This window comes from Bubalus bubalis, chromosome 13, assembly GCF_019923935.1.
Source record: "Bubalus bubalis isolate 160015118507 breed Murrah chromosome 13, NDDB_SH_1, whole genome shotgun sequence".
Classification (NCBI taxonomy): domain Eukaryota; kingdom Metazoa; phylum Chordata; class Mammalia; order Artiodactyla; family Bovidae; genus Bubalus; species Bubalus bubalis.
In genome coordinates this window covers 78,756,304-78,780,226 of record NC_059169.1, presented here as the reverse complement: position 1 = coordinate 78,780,226, position 23,923 = coordinate 78,756,304, and the positions used below count along the sequence as shown (strand labels likewise).

Genomic DNA, 23,923 nt, shown 5'->3' with positions numbered 1-23,923 from the left:
TATGGTTTTTCCTGTGGTCATGTATGATGTGAGAGTTGGACTGTGAAGAAGGCTGAGCGCCGAAGAATTGATGCTTTTGAACTGTGGTGTTGGAGAAGACTCTTGAGAGTCCCTTGGACTGCAAGGAGATCCAACCAGTCCATTCTGAAGGAGATCAGCCCTGGGATTTCTTTGGAAGGAATGATGCTAAAGCTGAAACTCCAGTACTTTGGCCACCTCATGCGAAGAGTTGACTCATTGGAAAAGACTCTGATGCTGGGAGGGATTGGGGGCAGGAGGAGAAGGGGATGACAGAGGATGAGATGGCTGGATGGCATCACGGATTCAATGAAAGTGAGTCTCAGTGAACTCCGGGAGTTTGTGATGGACAGGGAGGCCTGGTGTGCTGCGATTCATGGGGTTGCGAAGAGTCGGACACAACTGAGTGACTGAACTGAACTGAACTGAACTGAAGCACATATACTTTTGGATCTTGAGCCCTGCCCCGTCTCTCCACCCCACTCCCAGCCCCTAAATAAGTGGAGAAGACCACATTTTTTTTTTTCAGTAAAAATTTTATTTCCTTCCACCCTAACACTTGAAAGTTTACTGGGGTATGTGCTGGAAGACAAGATCATAATTCAGAAGGTAACCATCGTTATAGACGAAAAGCTTCTGTTCGAAAGGGTGATAGTTAATACTTTGCACAGTCTCTTGCATCTTCTGCATTACAATGTTAAGCTTGCCCTCTTTCCCTGTGTTTGTGTCATAGTAGTAGAAAATTTCTTCTATTCTGGTGTTCAGAGTGCGAGTGGCATATAGAACCCCGCACACCATGAATGTGTTGGTAACAGATGGTTTATACTGCTTGGTATGCCAAGTGTTTAGCACCGCAAGTGTGGTGTCATTGAGTTTACTAATCACGATGTTACCAGTGCTGGCTTCAGTTGCATAAATCACCCACAATCCATTCTCATCCACAGCAAAGTCCATATCTTGCCAACCAACATTCGCGTACGAAAAGCGGTTATTATAGGCAGCATTAGGGAGAGTTTGGGACAAATCAACTTTGTTGGTGGTCAGGTTAATTTTGGCCATGTTCTGGCTGTTGTACCAATTGACATACATGTTGTTCTTATAAACTACTGTACCACTGCCTTGGCCATAGGAGATTTGATTCTGTCGGGCGTTTGTATACAACAGCAAATCATCCTTTGTATTGTAGAGTCTATAATATCGCAAAGTTCTCCCATCTGTATCCAAAGGTGCCACCCAGTATAGCCCATTGCCTGGATCCTGGGGAGAGTAATCCCGACCCCAGGCACCATACTTATAGCTAAACCCTAGCCAGTTGAGCTGAACTATAACTGGTTTGCTGATATTCACCACACCGCCGTGCGCACAGCTCCCTAGAGGAACAAAACAAATAAAAGGACATTCTTAGAGAAAATGCATGACAAGATACAAACAGTTTAATATTCTAAGAACCAAATAAATCCATAAACATTTTTCTTGTCAACACCATGGTTCTGATGGAGGAAAAGCAAAAGCTACCCTTGGCCTTGGTCTCAATGCAAACATGTTATCAGTTCTAGAGAGAACTGTCTCCTGTTTACATGGATGGGCCTTTAATCTGGAAAATGGGTATAGTGGAACTGTGAACAACCATTTTAAAAAGTTTAAAAAAGGAAGACTTGGTGAATTTAATGTATTTTATTCTATGAGAATGCATTTCAGCAATACTATTTTATTTCATTTTCCTTATAGAGAAATCAAGAAAGCAAGACCACAGGAGAACGCCTTCCTATTGCCATAAAGCTGTACTCACAGTGGTGTTCTTCACCAGGGCTGGGAGAATTGGGATGAAGAAGTCGATCCAGGACAAGTCTTTCTTCCCTTCCCTTCCCTCTGCCCTTCCCTGGGGCCCCAAGGGCATGTCCACACCAGGTACCAATGCTGCCCATGTTACCCTCAGGAGAGGAAGTTTCTACTATGGCATTTTAAAGATACAGAAAGATGGTCCTTGTCCATCCCAAACTCCCTAACTATCCCTTCTCCCCAGCAATGATTAGTTTGTTATCTAAGTCTGTGAGTCTCTGTTTTGTAACAAGCTCATCTGTATCATTTCTTTCTTAGATTCCATATATAAGGCATGCCATATAATATTTCTCCTTCTCCGTGTGACTTACTTGACTCAGTATGACAAGGTAAACACTGCTATATTTAAAGTGGATAACCAACAAGGACATACTGTATAGCACATGGAACTCTGTTCAGTGTTATGTGGCAGCCTGGATAGGAGGGGAATTTGGGGGAAAATGGATACATGTATATGTATGGCTGAGTCCCTTCACTGTTCGCCTGAAACGATCACAACGTTGTGAATCAGCTCAATACAAAATAAAAAATGTTAAAAAAAAAAAAAAAGAAAAGAAAGAAGGCCCTCTATGGACCTCTAAGAGGTCCTCTAACTGTGGGATTTCAGCTTTGAAAAGTCACAGAAGGTATTTTAGGGCAGCATTGCCTGTTCTGTGCCCAAAGCGTGGATGACGTGGTGACCACCTCGCTGCAGAGTTTCAAGGTGGGCCTGTGGCTCGTAAGCCATCGCCTGCTGTGCCGCAGAACGACAGGCCAGCACGCCATGGTTCCCAGTCTGACGCCTTCATTGTCAGGATGTGTACAATCAAGTGGGACCAGACTCACCGGTCCACTGGATCTACAGTCCCTGAAACACCCAGGTGAATGACTCCGGCTGGGCCTTCTGGCCCTTTGCAGAGTCCTCCCTCTGAAATGCCTGCCAACCCAGACATTTATGAGCTATAAAAAAATAGAATAAAAATCCTCCAGTATTTTTATAATAGCTATCTAAAGATTTGAACAGACAGTTTCTGGAATCTTAATAAATACCCTTAAAAAGCTGGCCAGAAATTTTATTGGAATTACAAAAGAAAGTCGACTCCAAGTACATTGGAGGTCATTTTCCCTCATCCTGCTGCCTAGAGCAGAGCGGGTGAGGGAGGAGGGGACAGAACCTGGCGGTGAATGCGTGGAGGGACTCAGGGAGCCACGGAGGACACATGAGGTGAGCTCAAGCCAGAATCAGAGCTCCAAAGAACTGCCTGATATTAACACTGCGGGGAGCAAGAGGGTGCAAAGCATTCGCCTCTGAGTCTCTACCTCTGATGGCTACAGAAAGACCCATTTCTTTCCTTGTTAAATGCCTCTCCTCTCTCCCCTCCTCATTCAAGGACTGTTCAGAGGTGAAACCATTACTAGAAATCTTGCTTTTATTTTTCCAATCTGCTGGGGCTTTTTGGTCCCGGAATTAAATATGTGCTCCTTAAATGCTCTCATAAATCCACAGTTGGTGGGAAAACCAGCCAACCATACAACAGGTAGAGAAATGAAACTGCTCTGTACCCAACCTCAAATAATTTTGCATATCATTAAGCAGAACACAGTCGCGGGTTTATTTTAATAATGCATGCACCATTTCATAAATAAAAAAGCAACGCATGTTCAGCCAAGAGACTGCTCTCCACTAAAGAAATAATAAATAAAATTATAAAGTATTATTTCCTCTTCTAAAAGTGATCTCTCAGATGAATGCTTGTTTGCTTTTGTTTATGAAACAATGCATGAATTATTAAAATAAAGTTAGCGGTGTGTTCAGTTTAATGATAACAAAAACTGTTTGAGTTTCCATATGCTACTAACCAGATATTCTAGTTAAAATATCTTCCTGAGAACTTATTTGTTCAACGACATTTCACCCTGAGGAAATGATAGAAAGTCACTTTTTTCTTGCAGGTTAGAAGACTTAGGCATTGTTTGCTTAATTGAATCTTGCCCTCCTGGAAAAGAAATATCCCAAACCAACAGCAACAAAATATTTAAGGAAAACTTATGTGCTGTAACATAGTCAAGCATTTTATCATGGGATTAAAGATAATAAACTATTCTGTCCTAGAGGGAGAAATCCTTAGATATGAAGGATCCAAAATAAACTTCCCTTAAAAATTACTACTACTACTACTACTAATAACATTTATTATTTCACAAGTTGACCAAGAGATTAAAATTGTACCTCTTATTAAAAATTCCAAAAGACACATGTACCCCAGTGTTCACTGCAGCATTACTTACAATATCTGAACATGGAAGCAACCTAAATGTCCATCAACAGATAAATGGATGAAGAAGATTTGGTATGTATATACAATGGAATTTTACTTAGCCATAAAAAGGAAAGATTGGGTCATTTATAGAGATGTGAATGGACCTAGAGTCTGTCATACAGAGTGAAGTAAGTCAGAAAAAGAAAAACAAATATTGCATATCAACACATATGTGTGGAACCTAAAAAAAAAAAGGTACAGACGAACCTATTTGCAGGGCAGGAACAGAGATGCAGATGCAGAGAATGGGCGTGTGGACACGGGGGAGAGAGGGAGGGTGAGACGAATTGGGAGCTTGGGCTTGACATATATCCACGACCATGTGTAAACTAGATAGCCAGTACGGACCTGCTGCATAGCACTGGGAGCTCAGCTTTGTGCTCTGCGGTACCTAGAGAGGTAGGGTGGGGGTGGGGTGGGTGGGAGGGTCAAAAGGGAGGGGCTATCTGTGGACACAGAGCTGATTCCCTTCTTTGTACACAAGAAACTAATGCAATACTGTAAAGCAATTATACTCCAATTAAAAAATAAAATTGCACCTGGTATGAAATTTGAATCTCTCTTCCTCACCCCACAATCATTCCTGAACACTCTCATGTCCTTTCTGTTATCCTCCTTTTATCTTCTAACTCCTGTGGACTGTTTTTATAGCCCCGGCTCCCAACAAAGGAAGAGGAAGTAAGACTAGAACAAAGTATTGTTGTCAGTGTTACGGATGTGGCCACAACAGTGACAGACCAGTGACAAGGCTACAGCAGGCTTCCTCAACTCCCGGCTGCACACTGTCCTAGAAACAAGGATGAAACTGACAGGCAGCCTGGTGCCACTGCCGGCACAGAGCCTTGCATCCCCGTCTCATCTAGCCCAACGAGAGACCCCATCCCCTACGCTGTCCGAGCCTCTCTCCATCCTGCCTTGTCTCATACCCCTTCCCAGCCCCTTCCTGCATCTCCAGGACTTGAGATACCCCATGCCTTTCCTTCTTTATCCCCAATTTTTCCTGCCACTGGAACAACAACCCACTACCCAACCATGACTCAAGAGTTGTGAAAGATCGACGAATCCTTTTGCATTTTCTGATGGAAGAGGACACACCACAGAACTGAGAACAAAAGTACCCTTTCAGCTACTCCACAAGCAAGAAAGCCAAGATAATTTGGTGTTAATCAGGTTAGTGAGCTGTTGGAACTTTCTTATCACCCCAGGAATCACAGGTGCAGCCTCTCTCTCCATTTGAGCATCTGTGGAAGGCAGCCTGGTACACTGAAAACATTGCCAGACAGGTTCCAGTTCCAATCCTGCTCCAACACTAGTGAGCTGAGTATCCTTGAGTGGCTTGCCCAACCTTCTGAGTGTCAGCTTCCTTGTGTTAGAAGAAAAAATAATAATACCTACTCTGTAGAACTGTTAAGAGTACAGAAGACAGGTACATTTAACTCAATAAATGATCAGCATTATAATCACGTCATGTTACAACTGAAGGTTTACATTAAATAGTGGTTTCTGGAGGTTTATGGACCCATCCTGGTAGCCAAGTGCCCAGAACAGTACCAACCACACAGTGGCACTAAATTATGGAATGAAAAACTGTTTAGACATCCCAAACTCACCTTTGTTGTCATGGTTATCATTTTAGTCGCTAAGTTGTGTCCTTAGCTTTAATTATAAAAACACTAGCTCTTTACCCGAGAACATATCTGAATGCTTCCAAGAGCCTGGTAGTCACTGTACAGAACATAATGCAAGGAACTCTCCATACCAGATAGCCTTGTTTGGCAATCTCTTCTTCATCATGGAGGTTATTAGATATTGCCAAGGTATTCTGAAAATATCCTGGGAGGCCACAAGGTAAAACTTTAAAATACTCTAACTTGGCTTTTTTTTTTTTTTTTTTTTTAAAGTCTCATGGTTAGCAGCACTTTAAAAAAAAAAAACAAAAAGAAAAAACTAAAGATTATATACCAGCAGAGGAAACATGGGGCTTCCCCAATGCCTCAGTGGGTAAAGAATCTGCCTGCAATGCAGGAGCTGCGGGAGCTGTGGGTTCAATCCCTGGGTCAAGAAGATTCCCTGGAAGAGGAAACAGCAAACCCCTCCAGTATCCTTGCCTGGAAAAATCCCATGGACGGAGGAGCCTGGCGGGCTACAGTCCATGGGGTCACAAAGAGTTGGACACGGCTGAGCACACTCAACAAGAGGAAATTCAATGCTCCCTCTCACCTGGGCAACTGAACTTGGAGCAAAGATGAGAATACAATTGACTTGTAAGATCAAAATGGTCATAATCATAAAATAATTCAGATGAAATGGACTTTGAATTGTTGGATATATGTTCCCCAACGCTCAGCTCTTCCCTAGGCTCGGGATTTTGGCCAATCAGCCTACATCTTTCGTGGGTCATTTACTGTACACCTACTATGTGCCAGCACACAGCCTTGCACCTCCACCTATAACAATGACAATCCTAGGCATTCGCATCCCATTTTCCTATCTACAGTCCTTTAGATCCAGGGAGAAGAACAGAGAGAAACCGAAGTCAGTTGTTTTTAGGGAAAACAGTTAATGAGCATCAGGCCAATTATCTTAGATTAGGAAGTTCTATGAAATGAAGCAGAAAAGGATGCCATTTGTGGCATAAAGCATCTATAAAGCACATTTTATCGAACCCTAACGCTATGTACTGGTTCTCAGATCAAGCTGACCATGGGGGTAGCAAACGGCAGCTGCCTGCAGGGGCCAAGTCTTTCTTTTTTTTTCTTCTCTGCAACTCTGCAGTGAAGAAAAGCAAACAGGCCAGATTTTAAAGTCCCATAATAGTGAGTAACTTTAATTAAAGTCTCCACAGGCTCACAATGCGGTGGTGCCTGGGGATTTTCCAATCCTGCATTATCAACCAGTCCAAATAGAAAGAGAGCGAGTGAAAGAAATTGATTTCAAAACATGACAAAAAGTCAGTTTAATATAAACATCATAAATATAATATGAACAGAGCTGGAGGAGGGCCAAGCGGCCTGGCAGGGATCCAGCTGCAGCCAAGGTTGTGGGAAAGTGAGAGGGAGTCTGCATCCAATCTGTTTAAACAACACAGCTGGGCTGGGCTGGCTCACAAAAGCCTAAGTGTTGAGGACCTGGGGGAAAGTTCTAGAAAAAAAAAAAACCTAACGAAAACAGGAAAACAGACTGACCATTTCTTTCTTCCTTAGATCCTAAGTAGCGTGCTTTCTCCCCCACCAGCAGCCTGGAGGTGCTGACGCCTGAGGTCCCCAGATGATAGGCAGGAAGGGGTCTGGCACCTCAGCGTCAGCTCCCTGCCGCCTGCGTGACCCCAGGAAAAGCTGCACCCTCTCCACCACGCCCCCTCCTCTGAGACATGGCAGCCCCGAACCTTCTTTCCTGCCCTAAACTGTCTTCATTCCAAGGGATGCATAGAAAACTGCCAGGAAAGTTATTCCATGAGGACAGTTTGCTGAGGTTTAAAAAGAGACGGGACTTCCCTGGTGGTCCAGTGGTTAAAAATCCAACTGCCAAGACAGGGAACAGGGGCTCAATCCCACATGGCACCGGGCAACGAAGCCTGCGGGCCGCAGTCACTAAAGCCTGTGCACCTAGAGCCGGTTCTTTGTGCCTGGAGAAGCCACGGCGATCAGAAGCCGATGCACCGCGGCTAGAGAGTGGGCCCGCCCACCGCGGCCACAGAAAGGCTCGCCCAGCAGCGAAGACCCGGTGCAGCCAAAAAGAATACATAAACAAGCGGATGAAAATCAATTCTTTCAAAAAATAAAAAGAGAGAAAGAAGGGGAAAGGAAGGGACGGATGAAAGGAGGAAAGAAAGACACGCTCAGGTAGTATCGAGAGGAGGGTCACTGTTTGACTCCTGCCCTCGGGCCCTCGGGGAGCGAGCACTTAGGGGCCCCATAGACCGAGCTCTCATTTCCTGCTGCTGCTGCTAAGTCGCTTCAGTCGTGTCCGACTCTGTGCGACCCCATAGACGGCAGCCCACCAGGCTCCCCCATCCCTGAAATTCTCCAGGCAAGAACACTGGAGTGGGTTGCCATTTCCTTCTCCAGTGCATGAAAGTGAAAAGTGAAGTCAGGCAGTCGTGTCCGACTCTTTGGACCCCATGGACTGCAGACTTCCAGGCTCCTCCGATCATGGGATTTTCCAGGCAAGAGTACTGGAGTGGGGTACCATTGCCTTCTCCGTCTCATTCCCTAGCCTAGTTTATTACAGAGGACAAGACCTCCTCTGCGGGTCATACTGTGACAGAGTCTCAACCGCAGAGGAAGGAAAGATAGGCCGCTGAACAACATCAAGAGGATTATAACAATGGCAGTATTTAATTAAAGCCTTAAAGAAATCCGTGACACTGACAAGGACCCAGAAATGCATGACCTGAAAGGAAGCAGCTTGTGAGAATAGGAGTGAATGAGAATCACAAGAGGTGTATGATTTGATGAACGGATACGGTCCCCATCAAGGCTGAGATGCTCAGGACTTGCAGAGCGTCCCTGTGACCCCGGCTCCAGGGCTGGACACTGCGGCTTTAGTACACCTGGAGGGATGTGCTGAGAGGTACACGGATCTAGCTCTTCTTTTGTTTGCAGCGAGGTGTTCACTTTAATTATCCACATTAATGCAACAACAATCGCCGGTGCATAAACGTCAGTCACAGAGCTGTGAGCTTCTCAAAAATTGTTTTGTGAATCGTCACTGCAACCCTGCAAGGTTCCTAGTACTGTTCTTCCATTTACCAAGGAGGAGATTAAGGCTTTTTGCCATGGCTATGTAGCTGGGAAGCTCAGGCCTTTGGCATCCCAATGCCGAGCTCCTGATCCCTACACTCCACCACCCCATTCAAGAAGGCAGTTCAGTTACAGGCACGAATCTCGATGCTACACCTAGCCCCCTTCAAGGATGATTCCTGAGAGGGACACACCATTCCTGCCCTCCAAGAACTCGAAGTCTAGGGAAGATGGTAGGACACGCCTACATGGCACTGGACGTGTAGGTCCAGTTTATGCTTAGTCGTGTCTGACTGTTTACAACTCTTTGGGCAGTAGCCTGCCAGGCTCCTCTATTCATAAAATATTTCAGAGTAAAATATTTCCAGTAGAACTGGAATAAGTTGTCACTTCCTCCTCTAGGGCATCTTCCTGATCCAGGGATCAGACCTACATCTCCTGTGTCTCCTGCATTGCAGGCGGATTCTTGACCCATTAAGCCATTGGGACATCCATTACATCCTCACTGAATCCTAGGACATGCTACATAGCATGGGAATTTAATGGGAGCAGGAAGGAGAAATAAAGAGGTGGAAGAAGAGAGGGAAGTTGGGGGAGATGGAAAAGAGGCAAGGAGGATTCTAGGCACGACTTGGCTCATCAGATAAATGGGCCAACCAGCCCTTAGAATCCCCAGGACAACAGAGGTGATGCCATGAAGATTGCAGAAGCTTTCACCTGGCCCCCGCTAACCAGTCCATCACCATAGACATTCTCCCCGTTAGCAAATGCAAAAAGGTTATGTGCAACTTGTGTATTTTGTTTTAAATCAACTCATCATCTGCGTTTCTCCTCTGTGCACCCCAGAATGTGATTGTGCGTAGAACGGGTAGATGAGATTTAAAAGCACAGGAGAATAAACTCAGACCTGCAAAAATCCCATCCTCCCTTCACCTCCACCATCCCAGAGCCCTTCCCCACCTCAGCTTCAGCTCTTCCAGAGCCTGGGAAAGACGGCTCACCCTTACCTGGCGCAGGGGGAGGGGGGGCACTTTCGACCTTAGAGGCCTCACATTCTTTGAGCCTGTTCTTCAGAGCCAGGACTTGTCGGCGAATGGCAAGGATGTTGTTTTTGTCCAGCGTCTCAAGTTGCTCCACCAGGAGAGTCATATTCCTGATCTAAGAAAATCAAAATTCAGAGTGATTTTCTGTTATCGTGCAACTTCTTTCATAAACATTCCAGGGCTGAATTTGTCACTTAGAGAAAGGTTGCTGGAGAATACATCCGAGATTCTTCTGAACGGTTTCATTTGGAAGAATACATTTCATGGTTTAGTGTGAATGCCTGTCGGATTGCAAGCCGATGTGTGTGACAAGAAGAAAATGGCAAAGATTTTAAAAGCTGTAATGACAGAAACCAGGTTCCATCGAAGCATCCCCAAATGTCCATTAAAGTTCATCTCTGACAACCTTCCCCTGTAAACTCGTGTTTACTCATGCCATATTGTAATTAAGTTCCTAATGAATGGTAAGGGCCAGAGAAAGCCTGAATCCTAAAACACAGAACTGGAATTCTCAATGATAGTCCATGTCATGACTGTGCTAGGATACTCCTCGTTGATATGAATTATCCAAGCCTAATATTAATTGGATGGTCTTTATTCACAGAGCTTAAAAGCCTTCAGAAAAACATACTTACAAGAAACTCCTTTAAAGAGACTTGCCAGTATGTGGAGAAGCGTTCCAAGAGGGATTAAAGATTATATGCTCATTGGAAAGGAGAAACGGATGTAGCACGTCCAAAACCAGGTAAATCGTGACTTTCAAGTCCCATGAGGATAAATCCAGAATGAAGAAGACCCCCTGATCTAGCTTGGCCTTGGAGTTGTTCACACTTATATATCATCTTCTTTCTGGAGATACTGAAAGTCATTTGGCTCTGGAGTGGGACTCTGACCATTAGACAGCTAATTTACTATTCAAAGCCAGGCATCTAAAGTGGAGCACGGGACATGCCAGGTGGTCATGAACAAGTATAGGATTAGACATCAGAAGAAAAAGATTCCTCTCCTGATCCTAGCACTTGCTCACCAAAGGGTGGAAGTGTTAGTCGCTTAGTCGTGTCCAATTCTTTGCAACCCTATGGACTGTAGCCTACCTGGCTCCTCTGTCTATGAGATTCTCCAGGCAAGAACACTGGAGTGAGAAGCCATTCCCTTCTCCAGGGGATCTGCCCAACCCAGGGATCGAACCTGGGTCTCCTGCATTGCAGGCAGATTCTTTACTGTCTGGGTCACCAGAGAAAGAGACTTTGTCACTAATACGCAAACAGTGATTTCATACCTCCACTTCCAACTGGTCAATGATTACTGTGCTTCCGGTAAAGCCGACCTTCAGCTGCTTGATCAGTTTCTCCATCTCCTTCACTTCCATCTTGATCAGCTTAAAGTCCAGCTCAGTGTAAGAAATGGAATCTTTTTCCATGATCGACACTCGGACAGTTAGGTTTAAGAGTTTCTCTTCATACTTGCTGATTAATTGGACATACTCCTTTACCTGAAGGACAAACAGCTCAAGTCAATTCTCAGGGAGATGTCACGCAGCCTTCCTCCACTACCAACTCCTCGGGGACTATTTGATCGTGGTCAATCTTTTTTAAGTAAAGCGAAGTATCAAAAATATATTTAACTAGATATTTTTAAAAATCAATCCAAGTACAAACTAAAAAGAACTTATTGTTACGATGGGGAAGGAGGTGGCTTTTATACTTGGCTAGACTAAAAATAATTGTGCTTCAGATCATCATTTGCAACTACAGTTTAATCTCCACTTTAATGTTTGAGAAAATATTATCTCTCCAAACTACAGTGGCTTGAATCAGGCTTTGGCCCACCCTCTTCCACTTAACACACATGCTCTAAATCAGGGTTTCTCAACCTCAGCACTATTGACATTTGGGGCTAGATCATTCTTTCTTGTGTATTGTAGGATATTTAACAGCATCCCTAGCCTCTAAGTGCAAACAGCGCCCACCCACCCACCCCCAGCTGTGACAACCAGAAATGTCGCAGACATTGCTAGATGTTCCCCAGGTGCAAAACCACCCCCACCCCCTCCCCACCACCACCCTCCCTCCATTTAGAACCACCACTTTAAATGGAATTATTTTCTAGAAGAGGGAGACATGCTCTAAGAAGAATTCCCTCTTTGATTACCATATGCAATGAGTTTTGAACCCCTCTGCCTTCTACAGAGTACCATAAAGACTCAACCTACAAAGCATGGTTTTCTCTGGAGTGTCTGGGAGTGGGGTTTGCTGGATCATATGGGAGCTCTTTCTTTTAGTTTTTTACGGAATCTCCATACTGTTTTCCACAGTGGTTGTACCAATTTGCGTTTCCATCAGTAGTATAGGAGGTTTCCTTTTTCTCCACACCCTGTTCAGCATTTGTTATTTGTAGACACTTTGAGGATGGCCATTCTGGCGGATGTGAGGTGACGCCTCTTTGGAGCTTTGATATGCGTTTCTCTAATAATTAGTGAAGTTGTCATCTTTTCATGTGCTTTTTTGTCATCTGTATGTCTTTGGAGAAATGTCTATTTAGTAACTAACAAGGACCTACCATATAACACAGAAAACTATACTCGGTTTGAAATAACCTATAAGGGGAAAGAATCCGAAAAAAACAGATATATATGTATGTATAACTGAATCACTTTGCTGTACTTGAAACCAGCAACACTGGAAATCAACAATACTTCAATTTTTAAAAAAGAGACCCAACTTACTCCTCAATATGTGAGATATGTGCTACTATAAAGTACACATTTCATTAACTGCATCCACATATTTATTCCAGGTTTTTTCCAAGACCTGATTATTGCAATCAGACCTCTAAATTACACATTTGTTGCATACATTTGAATGTCTGATCATTAAGCTAAAATACTTCCAAAAATTCCCATGGTGGCTTAGTGTATAATTGGAATCTCCAAATGGATATTTCGATAAACACAGTTGGTGGTTCTTTCAGTATCTGATCTCTAAAAGAAATGCCATGGCTTTTTTAAGGACCTGCTCATTAAAAGTTGCCAGTTTTTACACTCTTTTAAAAATTTGAAGAGAAGTGATGCTTTTCCCTCCACACTGTGCTAATGTCAAGTAGCTGATCCACAGGGCCTGGATGAAGTCAGAGCCAGATGTCAGCTTCTAATCCTTCTCATACCAAAGGCAGCCCTAACTTCTGACATTTTAGCCCTTCCACTTAACCCCACTGTACAAATTAGAGTAGACTCATAGGCCACGGACCTAAAGGCCTAAGGCTGCAGGCAAAGAGGATTTAATGAAAGTTGAAGACACAGCCCTTGGCACTGCTGGTATATCTCCCCAGGCAACGGATGCTCATTGCCATCAGAAGAGGCTGATAAGGCTGGTGACATTCTGGTGGATAAGGAGGTTAAAAAAACCAAAAACATATGTATATATAAACCTAGCAAGTCTCACTCAAAAGCATAAACGCAGATATAAGGTAGCCAGGTTTCAACTTCTCCAAAAATCAGGCATAAGATTTTTGGCTGTGAGAAAAACAATAATAATAATGAAGTGCCAACCCACGGCAGAAATGGAAGTTCACAAAATGAATATTCTTGTTGGCATTTGGCCTTGCCAGCTCTTGGAACAAATGAAACACCCTCAGCTTTCCTGGAACATTTTGGTGGCATATCACAGCTGTTGTTCTATAAAAATGAGTGATTCAACTGTCATTTCTGCTAAGTGAAATGTGGCTCTCCCAGATTCGCCCTGCACACCAAGGCCGATCCTGACGTTTGCTGCCTCGGAGCGCGTGTGGTGGGCCTGCCCTGCTTCTGCCACAGAGTGAAGGGTCTTGAAAGGTCTGTTTGGGGGAAATCTTGAGGTTCTCTCAACTAACATTTCAAGAATAGCTCCAGGATGTTCAGGAAAATTGGAATCATCCACGGAGTTACAGAAGGTGGGAGAGAATTTGAGAATGGGTCAGAAAGACTTCATGGTGTGCACTGTAATCATTTAAAGAGATTTTAAGCCTGAACCCTTCGCGTGTACGAATCTCTAGTGTTGAGAGGGAACGGACAATTCTGGAAACATCCCAGCTCTCTGTGGAAGGTGCAGCCTCAGCAGAGGCAGCCCAGCTTGCTCAGGGTCATCTACCCCTAAGGAGACACCTCCCTGTGTCAACATTGTTACTGCAGAGCTCCCCATCACTACAAATTTGAGCTTCAGATGACTCATCTATGCTTGCCTTCAAACCCTCAGCCCTTCATGCAGAGTTTTTCGTTCTTCTATTTGTTATGCACATATCATTACTGGATTCTCAGGATCAGACTCTACAGAACAACAACCATTGGGGGCTGGCTGCTGTTCTCTACATCGAGGTCTTGCAGTAGGTAAGAATGCAGCCCAACTGGCTATTAGACTAAAGAATTATCTGGCTTGCATTTCTGCCAGTTCCTCAAAACCTGTGATCATCACCATAGCCAGATTATTCAAAACAAGTAAATGCACTTTGCCACATACTGTCATTTTAATATATTTTTGACAACAAGATTAATTCAGCGTGAATTGATCATCAAGACATATGAAGCACTGTGGAGCGAGACCCACCTAAGCACAAATCAGGCTTCTGTACTTCATGGGCAAATCACTTAATTTCTCCAAGCCTCCATTTCCTCCTATAAACTGGGGATAATGGTATCACACTTACAAGATGATTGCAAACACTAGAGATAATGTATATTAAGTGCCTGGTATAGTGGGTGCCCTATAAATTACAGCAATTATTAGAGAGACAGTGACTTAAGGCTTTTTTTTCAATCTGACGTTTTAATTTATTATATTTCACTGCACAAAACATCGCTCAATCGATGTTGTTTGTTTATGGGTTGCCTAAATGTCTCCCTGGCTGCCTCAACCCTCTCATGCATGAGAGACTATTAGCAAAAGTGTCATATTAAATAACTTGCCCCGAAGACCACAACCCTCTCAAGAAAAAAAATTCTGAGCCGCCTTTTGTGCTGTCTCCTTCCTAAGTACAGTCACAAGGGGACATCTCAGAAACCACGGCATAGTATCAAACGCTTTCAGCATCTTATGTGGGGGCCATCCCTGTCTTCTCCATGTCCTGACAGATAATGAATCAACGTCTGGCAGTCCAAATCCTTTTCTACCAGCCTGCTCGAATGGGCATTCCCCCAGGCCTCCAGACAAACGGGGATTTCCAAGGCAACCTAAGGACAGCTATAATAATTCACCTGGAACTCAAAAGCCCTCAGCTGAAGAGCTAACTTTGGATGGAAAGCATTATTGACCTGCTGCATCTTTTCTTGTGTGTGCTGTGCTTAGTCGCTCAGTTGTGTCCAACTCCTGACCACATGAACTGTAGCCTGCCAGGCTCCTCTGTCCATGGGATTCTCCAGGAGAGAATACTGGAGCCGGTTGCCATTTCCTCCTCCAGGGGATCTTCCTAATCCAGGGGATCTTTGAATCTATGTCTCTTGCATCTCCTGCATTGGCAGGTGGCTGCTTTACCACTGAGCCACCAGGAAAGCACGTGTCTCTTCTTAGAGGATGGTAACAGCATGGCCGAGAGGAAAAACAAATGGACTGATTCCAAGACCCAGATTCCTGATTTGGCTTAGCCAGCCAAGAGACCTTTACATTTATGCCTCTTTACCCGTATGAACCTCAGTTGACCCATCCCTACCATGGCGGAAAGAACACTGGCCTACCTGCCTTAAAGGGTTTATTGAGTGTAGAATTGGAAACATTCAGAAAAAGCACAGAGGGAAGTTGTTCATGTTACTGCTGTCAACCTTAGCTGGCACACCCTGAATCCATTATGTAAATCTCAGGGGGCAGGTCAATTCCTTTCCTAGGCCTCAGTCGAGAATCTTTTTTAGGACCAGCTCCTGACCCTTTCAGAACTGAAAGTTTCTTCATCTTCTCTACACTTCTTCCCCGTCAATTATTAGCAAGGCAGATGCTTCCTGCCCCCCTCACAGGATTAGGATTATACGTCCCAGATTCACAAACCTCTCCCTGGAGCAGCCTGGGGTTTCAAACTGCCCTTCACATCCCTGCCAGCCAAGAAGACATGCAAATCAGTAGCTCCCACTATTTCAAAGCAAATGACTCTAACTGAAAAGATCCTTACCTAGGATTTTCCTCCACTTGTTATGTTTTTATGCATAACTTCTTATCTGTACTTGATTATGCTGGAATAAGACTATGAATATTAATGATTGGAATTTATAATTTAGTGCTGTGCCTTTTCTGCTGATTAATTCAAGGACATTTTATTTCCTAAGAAGCTAGGCTCCTGGAGTCGTCAAACACATTTTCCTGGACACTCATTTAAACTCAGAATATTTATCTACCAATTCAGGTTGAAAGCAGGGGCTCAGCCTCATTGGAATTTTTGTCTTAAAAGATAACTAGGCTGGATGTTGAGGTAGCTGAGCTGAAATTTCTTGGGAAAACTTATTTCGAATCTTCCAGGAAAGCCAGAGCTCCTTGTAAGTTAATGGAGTGGTATTATTAATAAATAATGCATCATGTGATGAGAGCCTAGTGTGGACTTCATCTGTGCAGAGAGCAGGAGGCTTTCTATCTGATTTTGACTTGGCTAAAAAGGTTAAAGGGGTCAAAGCTGGAATGCCAAGTTCATTGTTCCAACCAGCTTGGAGAAGGGCTAATTCAGGGATATGATGTCCTCGGGCTGGAGAAAGCAGTAATCAGGGGTTCGGGAGGTTTCTACCAAGGCTGAGTGACCTGCTAGATTCACATTCCCAGGGAAGTCTTTAATTTGGGGTTAATGCGAGATGCATCTGATATAATGTCCCTACTGAGACAACAGAGGCGAACTCCAAGAAAGAGAGAGAAGCAGAGATGGAAGAGAGTGAACTGACAAAATAGGAGGAAGGGAGGAAAAGAAGGGAGAGCGGGGAAGGTAGAGGGAGATTCAGGGGAGGGGAGGAGGAGAAAGAAGGGGCGAGAGCATGCAAGAGAAGACCCAAAAGAGGGAAAAACAAAAACAAAATGAGAAAGAAGAGGAAAGAAAGGACTGAGGCAAGAGGGGAAATAATGGAATAGAAAGAGGATGAGAAAAACGCAAGGACAGGAAGACAGAACCTAAGGACAGAGGAGAAGAAAGAAAAGAAGGCAAAGTTGGAAGAACACCAAAGAAGAATACCAAAGGGAAGAAGAAACCACAAAACCAAATAAAGGTTTCAGGGTTGAAATGTACAGGCTTCCTTCCAGCTTCCTGGAAGGATATTGAAGACAGCTTATCCTGTGGGGCGAATCATCTCCACCCCCTCTTTGTCCTGTGCGTGCACACCTTCTGCTATAGGGAACTCCATAGCTTACTGCAAACCAAACACTAACGTATCCATTACATGCAGATGTGCTCCTTGATAGAGTGAAGAAAGGCTGCTTACACAGTCCTGAAGAAAAGCCATGTGGTCTGTGCGTGACAAGACCTTGTTGGGAGAGGCAAAAAGAGTACAATGCTTACTTTAGAAAGCTCTTTCTCGAACTTCCTGGAGATAGTCTGAGCTGTGATTTCCAGGCGTTCCACTCTCAGCACAGGAAAGGTGTTGTCTGGCAGGATAACGGAGCACTGACAGACCCCACGGTCATCTCTGTTGCCGGTGAAGTTGGAAAATGACTGCGAATAAAAGTAAGTTCAACATCAGTGATAAGTGGGCAATGAGCTTTTTGGCAAGGGGAGTGGCAGAAATTGACTTGTCAAAAGAGTGTTTCAGTTCAGTTCAGTCGCTCAGTCATGTCCGACTCTTTGTGACCCCATGGACTGCAGCACGCCAGGCCTCCCTGTCTGTCACCAACTCCCGGAGTTCACCCAAACTCCTGTCCATTGAGTCGGTGATGCCATCCAACCATCTCATCCTCTGTCGTCCCCTTCTCTTAGAGGCAAGCAAATGGAACCCAATACATAAATGAACAGAATCACAAAAACACCCAAAGCTGCCACCATGTCTGACAGGCACAACTCAGTGGTCAGCCACCTCTCCATCTGTTAAGCAAACCATATGGTTCACCTTTCCAGAAGAGTCTTAAAGGAAATTATTACTGTCCCCATGTAAGGAAAAAAATTAAAGTGATGAGAGTCCTAAGATTGAATTTTAATTCTACCATTTACTGGATCTGAATTCTCTTCAAGTCTTGGTTTCCTCATCTGTCAAACAGAGAAAACCTACTTCACAGGGTTGTCCCCAAGAGGAACCAAGTAATGTAAACCAAGTCCCTGGTACATGGTAGGTGATTAGTAAATGTCACTTTCCTTTTCCTTCTGCTTACTCCTTTTCTTTCCTACACCTCTGTGCCAGTCCCAACTCATTGCCTTCCAGCAGAATGAGGAAAACATCAAAGATATGGGTTACAGTGAAGCTGTACAGTGCAAATTCACATTCTCTCTTCACCTGGGAAAATATATAATTAATATCCTTCAAAATGGCAACAAACCAGCCATTTGTCACAAACTGAACAATGTATGAGTCTGAAGGTTTTGTACAAATTTTTTTAAAGTTTTCCAGCTTACCACTTGCAGAAAAGTCATTTTAAAATATTTGATGTTTCTTTAATATATTCAGGCTCACACTTTGGTGCCAATGCATATTTTAAAATGACAGGTTTGAAAGATCCTGTTTTTTCTTTTGTCCCCTTTGAACTTCCCCAAGGGGATCCCGGCACAATTAACATTTTTTTTATTACTCCAATTGCTTTGCAGAGCAACTCTTGGCAGCCCACTGACTGTGCCTTTCAATGATCTTCTCTGACGGCAAGCCCAAAGCTCACCTGTAGCACATCAGCCCGAAGGGTCTCTTTCTGACACTACCAAGAGCAAAGGGATGGTTTTCAGAATTTGAAGAGATGCAGGCTACACTTCTCAAAGTTTCAGAGGTCAGCTGGCTGTTGATGAGGTTGTGTGCTCTGTGATTTAATGTCTACCAACTTTCCTAATTCCTAAACAAGCTGAACCCAGATGCTTGTATAATCAAGATCCAGTCCACCAGTGACCCCTGGACCAATTAATTCAGGTTTTTGAAGCTAAATTTCCTGTTTCATGTGTGCATACTAAGTTGCTTCAATCCTGTCTGACTGTTTGTGACCCTATGGACCATAACCCCCCAGGGTCCTCTGTCCATGGGAATCTTCAGGCAAGAATACATGCCCTCCTCCAGGGATCTTCCCGACCCAGGGATCAAACCTGCATCTCTTATGTCTCCTACAATGGCCAGCAAATTCTTTAACACTAGCGCCATGTGGGAAGCCCAAATTGCTTGTTATTTTAATCTAATCTTCTTTTAAGATGAGCAAATTATATATATATATATATATATATATATATATATATATGAATGAGTGAAAGTCATTCAGTCATGTCCAACTCTGCAACCCCATGGACTCTAGCCAGGCAGGCTCCTTTGTCCATGAAGTTCTCCAGGCAAGAATACTGGAATGGGTAGCCATTCCCTTCTCCAGGGGATCTTCCTGACTCAGGGATTGAACCCAGATCTCCCACATTGCATGCAGATTCTTTACCAGCTGAGCCGCCAGGGAAGCCCAAGAATAAGGGAGTGGGTAGCCTATCCCTTCTCCAGTGGATCTTCCCAACCCAGGAATCAAACCGGGGTCTCCTGCATTGCAGGCAGACCTCTTTACTAGCTGAGCTACCAGGGAAGACAAATATATATATTTATTTTTACCCAAAACACTGTATGGCATGTTAATCCTTAACATTGACCTCAACTTGTTTTGCCAGTCACACCCCACACCTGCAAACCTTGGGGAGTAAGAGGAAGAACAAGCAGGTTTGTGTTGAACACTGGGGCTGGGAGGAAGGAAAGGGAAGGGTCTTTACCAGGGACGAATAAGGACTAGACAGGTCATGCCAGGAGCCTGTTAGAGAGGCCAGCCTTCTTGGGAACCAGCTTTATCACTCACATGGAAGGTAGAAAGCCTCCAGTTAAGGGTGCCAAGGTTTTTACGGGAGGAACCGTATATCATAGACCTTTGAAGAAATAGCTTATTATAACAACTGTCTACCAAAAGAAAGGTCTTGCATCGCATTTTGACAAGGGGAGGTCAATTAGCTGCACAAGACAGGGTTGGGCCATTCTGAGAGTTCTTGAAAAAGCTCTGTCAACTCCCAAAACAGCAGAGATCATCAAGCGGTTTCTAGACAATCCACTAGAAACCACCAGCTCACAACTTTTCGTCCTGAAGTTCACCTGAAAGGCAGGCAAATAATTATGAGCCCTGCTGACAGCCATCCCCCTGTCCTGTATTGAACGTCTCTGTCCTCGCGCTGTGGACTCCCCAGCTCCCTTCCTGTTTATCATCAGCCCAGGGCGCTCAACTGACATCACAATGGTCCATAAGTTTGATCAGTGTTTCCCATTAGAGATATTTCTGTTCCTTGCATTCAAGATGATGAAACTAATGGTGATGGGTCTCCCTCCGTGGCAGATGCTTAATCTCTATGTGAGTATAATGTGGGGGATGGGCAGCAAAAATAAGTGCATGTCCCATTGGCCTTTGGAAGGGTACGGGATCCACCCTGTGGACCCCACAGACACCTTACACCGATCAATTCTCACTCAAGCTGTGTTCAATTCACATTTACTGGCATCTACAATTTTCCAGGCTCTGACTAAAGGAGACAAAGACCCAATTCCTGCCCAGTGAATCAGGCCCACGGTCATTATGAAAGCCTTCGTGTCTTTTTTCTCAGTAAGTCCCTCCGTCTGATGACAAAAGCAACCGGCTTGTGGTTCTGACTGCCTGTTGCTGTGTGGGGTGAAGCATGGAGCCTTACCTTGTCTGGGAAACGAGGGCCATGATAGCACCCCCACCCCCGCTTTGGACGGTGCCATCTGAGGCATCTGAAGTGCCCTGAGCACGCCAGCAGAAGGTGAGGTGCACATTTGTGATTTCAGGCTGCAATTGGCTCTAATTAGCAGCCAAGTCTAAGTGCCTGTAAGGATTCAAGGCATAAAATAATGGTACTCAACATTTTCAAAGTACAGAAAATGATACGTTTGGAACTTGCTCAATGACAGTTATAAAGGGGTTTTCTACCACTTTCCAGAGAGCTCATCAAACTGACAGCCAGCCCTAGAAAACTGGGTTTATAGTGGAAGTGACACCTAGCCTGCTCTAAAATAAGAAGTTGGAGTCGCAATACTAACTCACCAGAGGCAGATAAGTAAACCAGGAAGGAAATTAAAGCCTCTAGGTATAATTTAACTACCATTCATTACCTACTTTTAAATATTTATCTCCTTACCAAACAACAGACACTTTGGATTTCTCTGTTTCTTGACTTATATTTTCTTTTCTAGTATTTTAGGTGATCATATTACCCAAAAGCTGGTTTCTAATTGGTGATCAAACTCTGACCTCACTTTTAAAGAAAATGCTAACCGGGTCTCGTTGTCCCCAGAAATCATTTTGTATCATGGAGTAAAATGATGTGTCTTCTGGCTACAAAGAAGCTGGGTGCATATTTATGGTTCTCAAACCATTCTCTTTAAAATGAGCACTTTTCATCTATACTCTCTTAAAATGAAAGCTGCATGGAGACAGACGGTGGAAAGCATGAGCAGCTAGGGGTTTCCCAGGTGGCTCAGTGGGTAAAGAATCTGCCTGCAACCCATGAGACATGGAGATATGGGTTCGATTCCTGGGTTGGGAAGATCCCCTGGAAGAGGGCATGGCAATCCAGTATTCTTGCCTGGAAAATACCATGGACAGAGGAGCCTGGCGGACTGCAGTCCACAGATCACAGAGTCAGACACAGCTGAAGTGACTGAGCACTGAGCATATGAACAGCTAAGTTTGAGCTGTATCAGTGGCTGCTTTAGTGACTTTAAGTCAATAACGTTATCTCACTAAGCCTCAGTTTTCACATCTCTATAATGGGACCATAAATTTTACTTACCTCTGTGGATTAAATAATATATATTATATACTTGATGTAGTCATGGCATTTATAATAGTCATTCAGAGAACATTACTGCTGTCTTTTCTATCTGAGCCCTATGCAAACCATTTGATAACTGCCTTGAGGTTATCAAATGGTTTTCATTGCCTTGAGGTTCTGGTGGTGAAATGGAAACAAACAAAAGCCTTTTCCTCCTCTTGTCCTATTGGCCCTTCCAGCCACCTGAAATGTGAGTAAAGATCATAGAAATACAGAGGACAGAAATCACACCTTAGCACAGAAAGCCTAGTTGTTACAGAGTAGGACTCCTACAGAAATATCCAGAGCTGATATGGGCAGAGGTGGAGGATGCTTCCTGAGCCCAACCTCTCACCCCTCCAGGCCTCTTCCCACTCCCTCAAAAGAGATCCGTCCCCTAAACCAAGGTCAATGTACGTCCCAGTGACGTGGACCAGCTGCTGGGCTTACTCAGTCATGTCCAACTCTTCATGATCCCATGGACTATAGCCCACCAGGCTCCTCTGTCCATGGAATTTCTAGGCAAGAATACTGGAGTGGGTTGCCATTTCCTCCTCCAGGGGATCTTCCCAACCCAGGGATCGAACCCAGGTCTCCTGCGTCTTCTGTATTGAGGGCGGATTCTTTACCTGCTGAGCCATTGCACCAGACCCTTTCTAGCCCTTGCTTGCTTTTCATGTTTGTCTTATTGTTTTGTTCCTGCTATTGTCATTTTGAGCTGGAAATGACTCTTAAGATTCCATATAAGAAAGATTGAAAAGAGTTAACGCTCCTCCAGGGAAATACCACGTGTAACAGCACTTTTCCCAAAGACCAGGGTCTCCTCCTCCTACTCCGTCACCCATCTCCTTTGCAAACAAGGCTCAGAGTCACTTTCAGGGCTCCAACAGAAGCATGGAGGGTCTCCGATGGCAGCAAATCAACAAGACAAAATTTTCTGGAGCTTCTCCTGGCAGGGCTCATCCCGTTACCATTCGTATCTGGGTTAGAACCCAGGCAACTTCATATTTCTAAGTCTCTCTCCACTCTGCCCCAATTCTAAAGTACAGTCAGGTTGGAGAACCTCTTGAAAGCTTAGATTTCGTTCTTTAAAGCCCCCAGCTGGAGAACCAAAATGCTGTCTCTCTTGCTAACTATTTAATTATTTTACCCGGGGTTTTAAGTCATTTTCAAGGCACCTGCAGTTAACAAAGGGAGTTGTAAATCTTTTAGAGTGTTCAGGACTACCCATCCGTGAAATTATATTCAGGTCTCCAAACAGCCAAAGGAAGGGACAGAACGCAGTTCTTAGACTCTGGGGCCTCCTTACCTGGGACTTGGAGGTGGACGTGGACCAGGCAGAGTCAGTAGGGGAGTCGGAGCTGAAGTCGGAGGTGGGGAAGGAGGCGGGGGTGGGGAAGGAGGGGAAGGTGGTGGTGACCCCCCAAACACTCATGACAGCTGAGTGGAGGAGGCCCAGGAGGACCAACAGGCAGGGGAAGCCTGGCTTCATCTTGTGCTCTAGGCTGAAGTCACTGAGTTTTGCAGGAGCCCCCGGGCTTCTTAAAGGACCCGGTGGGGATTCCCCCTGAGGCCAGTTTACAGGCAAAGAGGAAGCTGCCAGAGAACACATGACCACCCAGGAAGGTGAGGACACCCAGGATCCTGAGTCATCTGCCCACCGGGTCCCGGGCCCCACTCTGCCAGCTGCCCTTAGATCTGAGTATCACCTGCCAAATATTAACTCAAATGAGCTTGTTGAAGCCCAATATCTGGTTTCTGACTTGACACTTCCTTGAAACAGATGAGATGAAAGTAGTCTTTGTGGATGAGACAGAGGTTGGGAGTGCCGGGAAAGAAAAGCAAGCCTCAGCACTGTTCCCAGAAGCCACCCCTGTTTGTCCCCTGAACCTCCCCTAACATTGTCCTGAATGCCGCCTTCCACGGGCAGTTGGGCAACTCCATCTAGAGACCGTGACTCTCTCCAGGGAGTCCGTCTTCACTGGTGACTGCCCAGGCTGTCTCCGACCTCAACCCTGCAGGG

At 44.6% G+C, this 23,923-nt stretch overlaps 1 protein-coding gene across 1 annotated transcript; it reads right to left on the bottom strand.

Annotated features, from left to right (window-relative positions):
- Positions 1 to 539: 539 nt before the first annotated feature.
- Positions 540 to 23,421, bottom strand: OLFM4 (olfactomedin 4). Its single transcript, XM_006076530.4, has 5 exons — positions 23,210 to 23,421; positions 17,431 to 17,583; positions 11,222 to 11,434; positions 9,907 to 10,057; positions 540 to 1,388 (listed from the first exon to the last, which is right to left on the bottom strand). Exons 1-5 carry the CDS (start codon positions 23,390 to 23,392, stop codon positions 586 to 588), a joined length of 1,503 nt encoding a protein of 500 aa, XP_006076592.4. The 5' UTR covers positions 23,393 to 23,421; the 3' UTR covers positions 540 to 585.
- Between the last annotated feature and the right edge of the window lie 502 nt (positions 23,422 to 23,923).

Excerpts from the sequence above, each read along its gene's own strand:
- OLFM4 (XM_006076530.4), bottom strand. The coding sequence starts at position 23,392 with ATGAAGCCAGGCTTCCCCTGCCTGTTGGTCCTCCTGGGCCTCCTCCAC. Across the intron at positions 17,584-23,209 it reads CGTCCACCTCCAAGTCCCAG|TCATTTTCCAACTTCACCGG; the intron begins GTAAGGAGGCCC and ends TTTTATTCGCAG. Across the intron at positions 1,389-9,906 it reads CCCCCCTCCCCCTGCGCCAG|GGAGCTGTGCGCACGGCGGT; the intron begins GTAAGGGTGAGC and ends TTGTTCCTCTAG.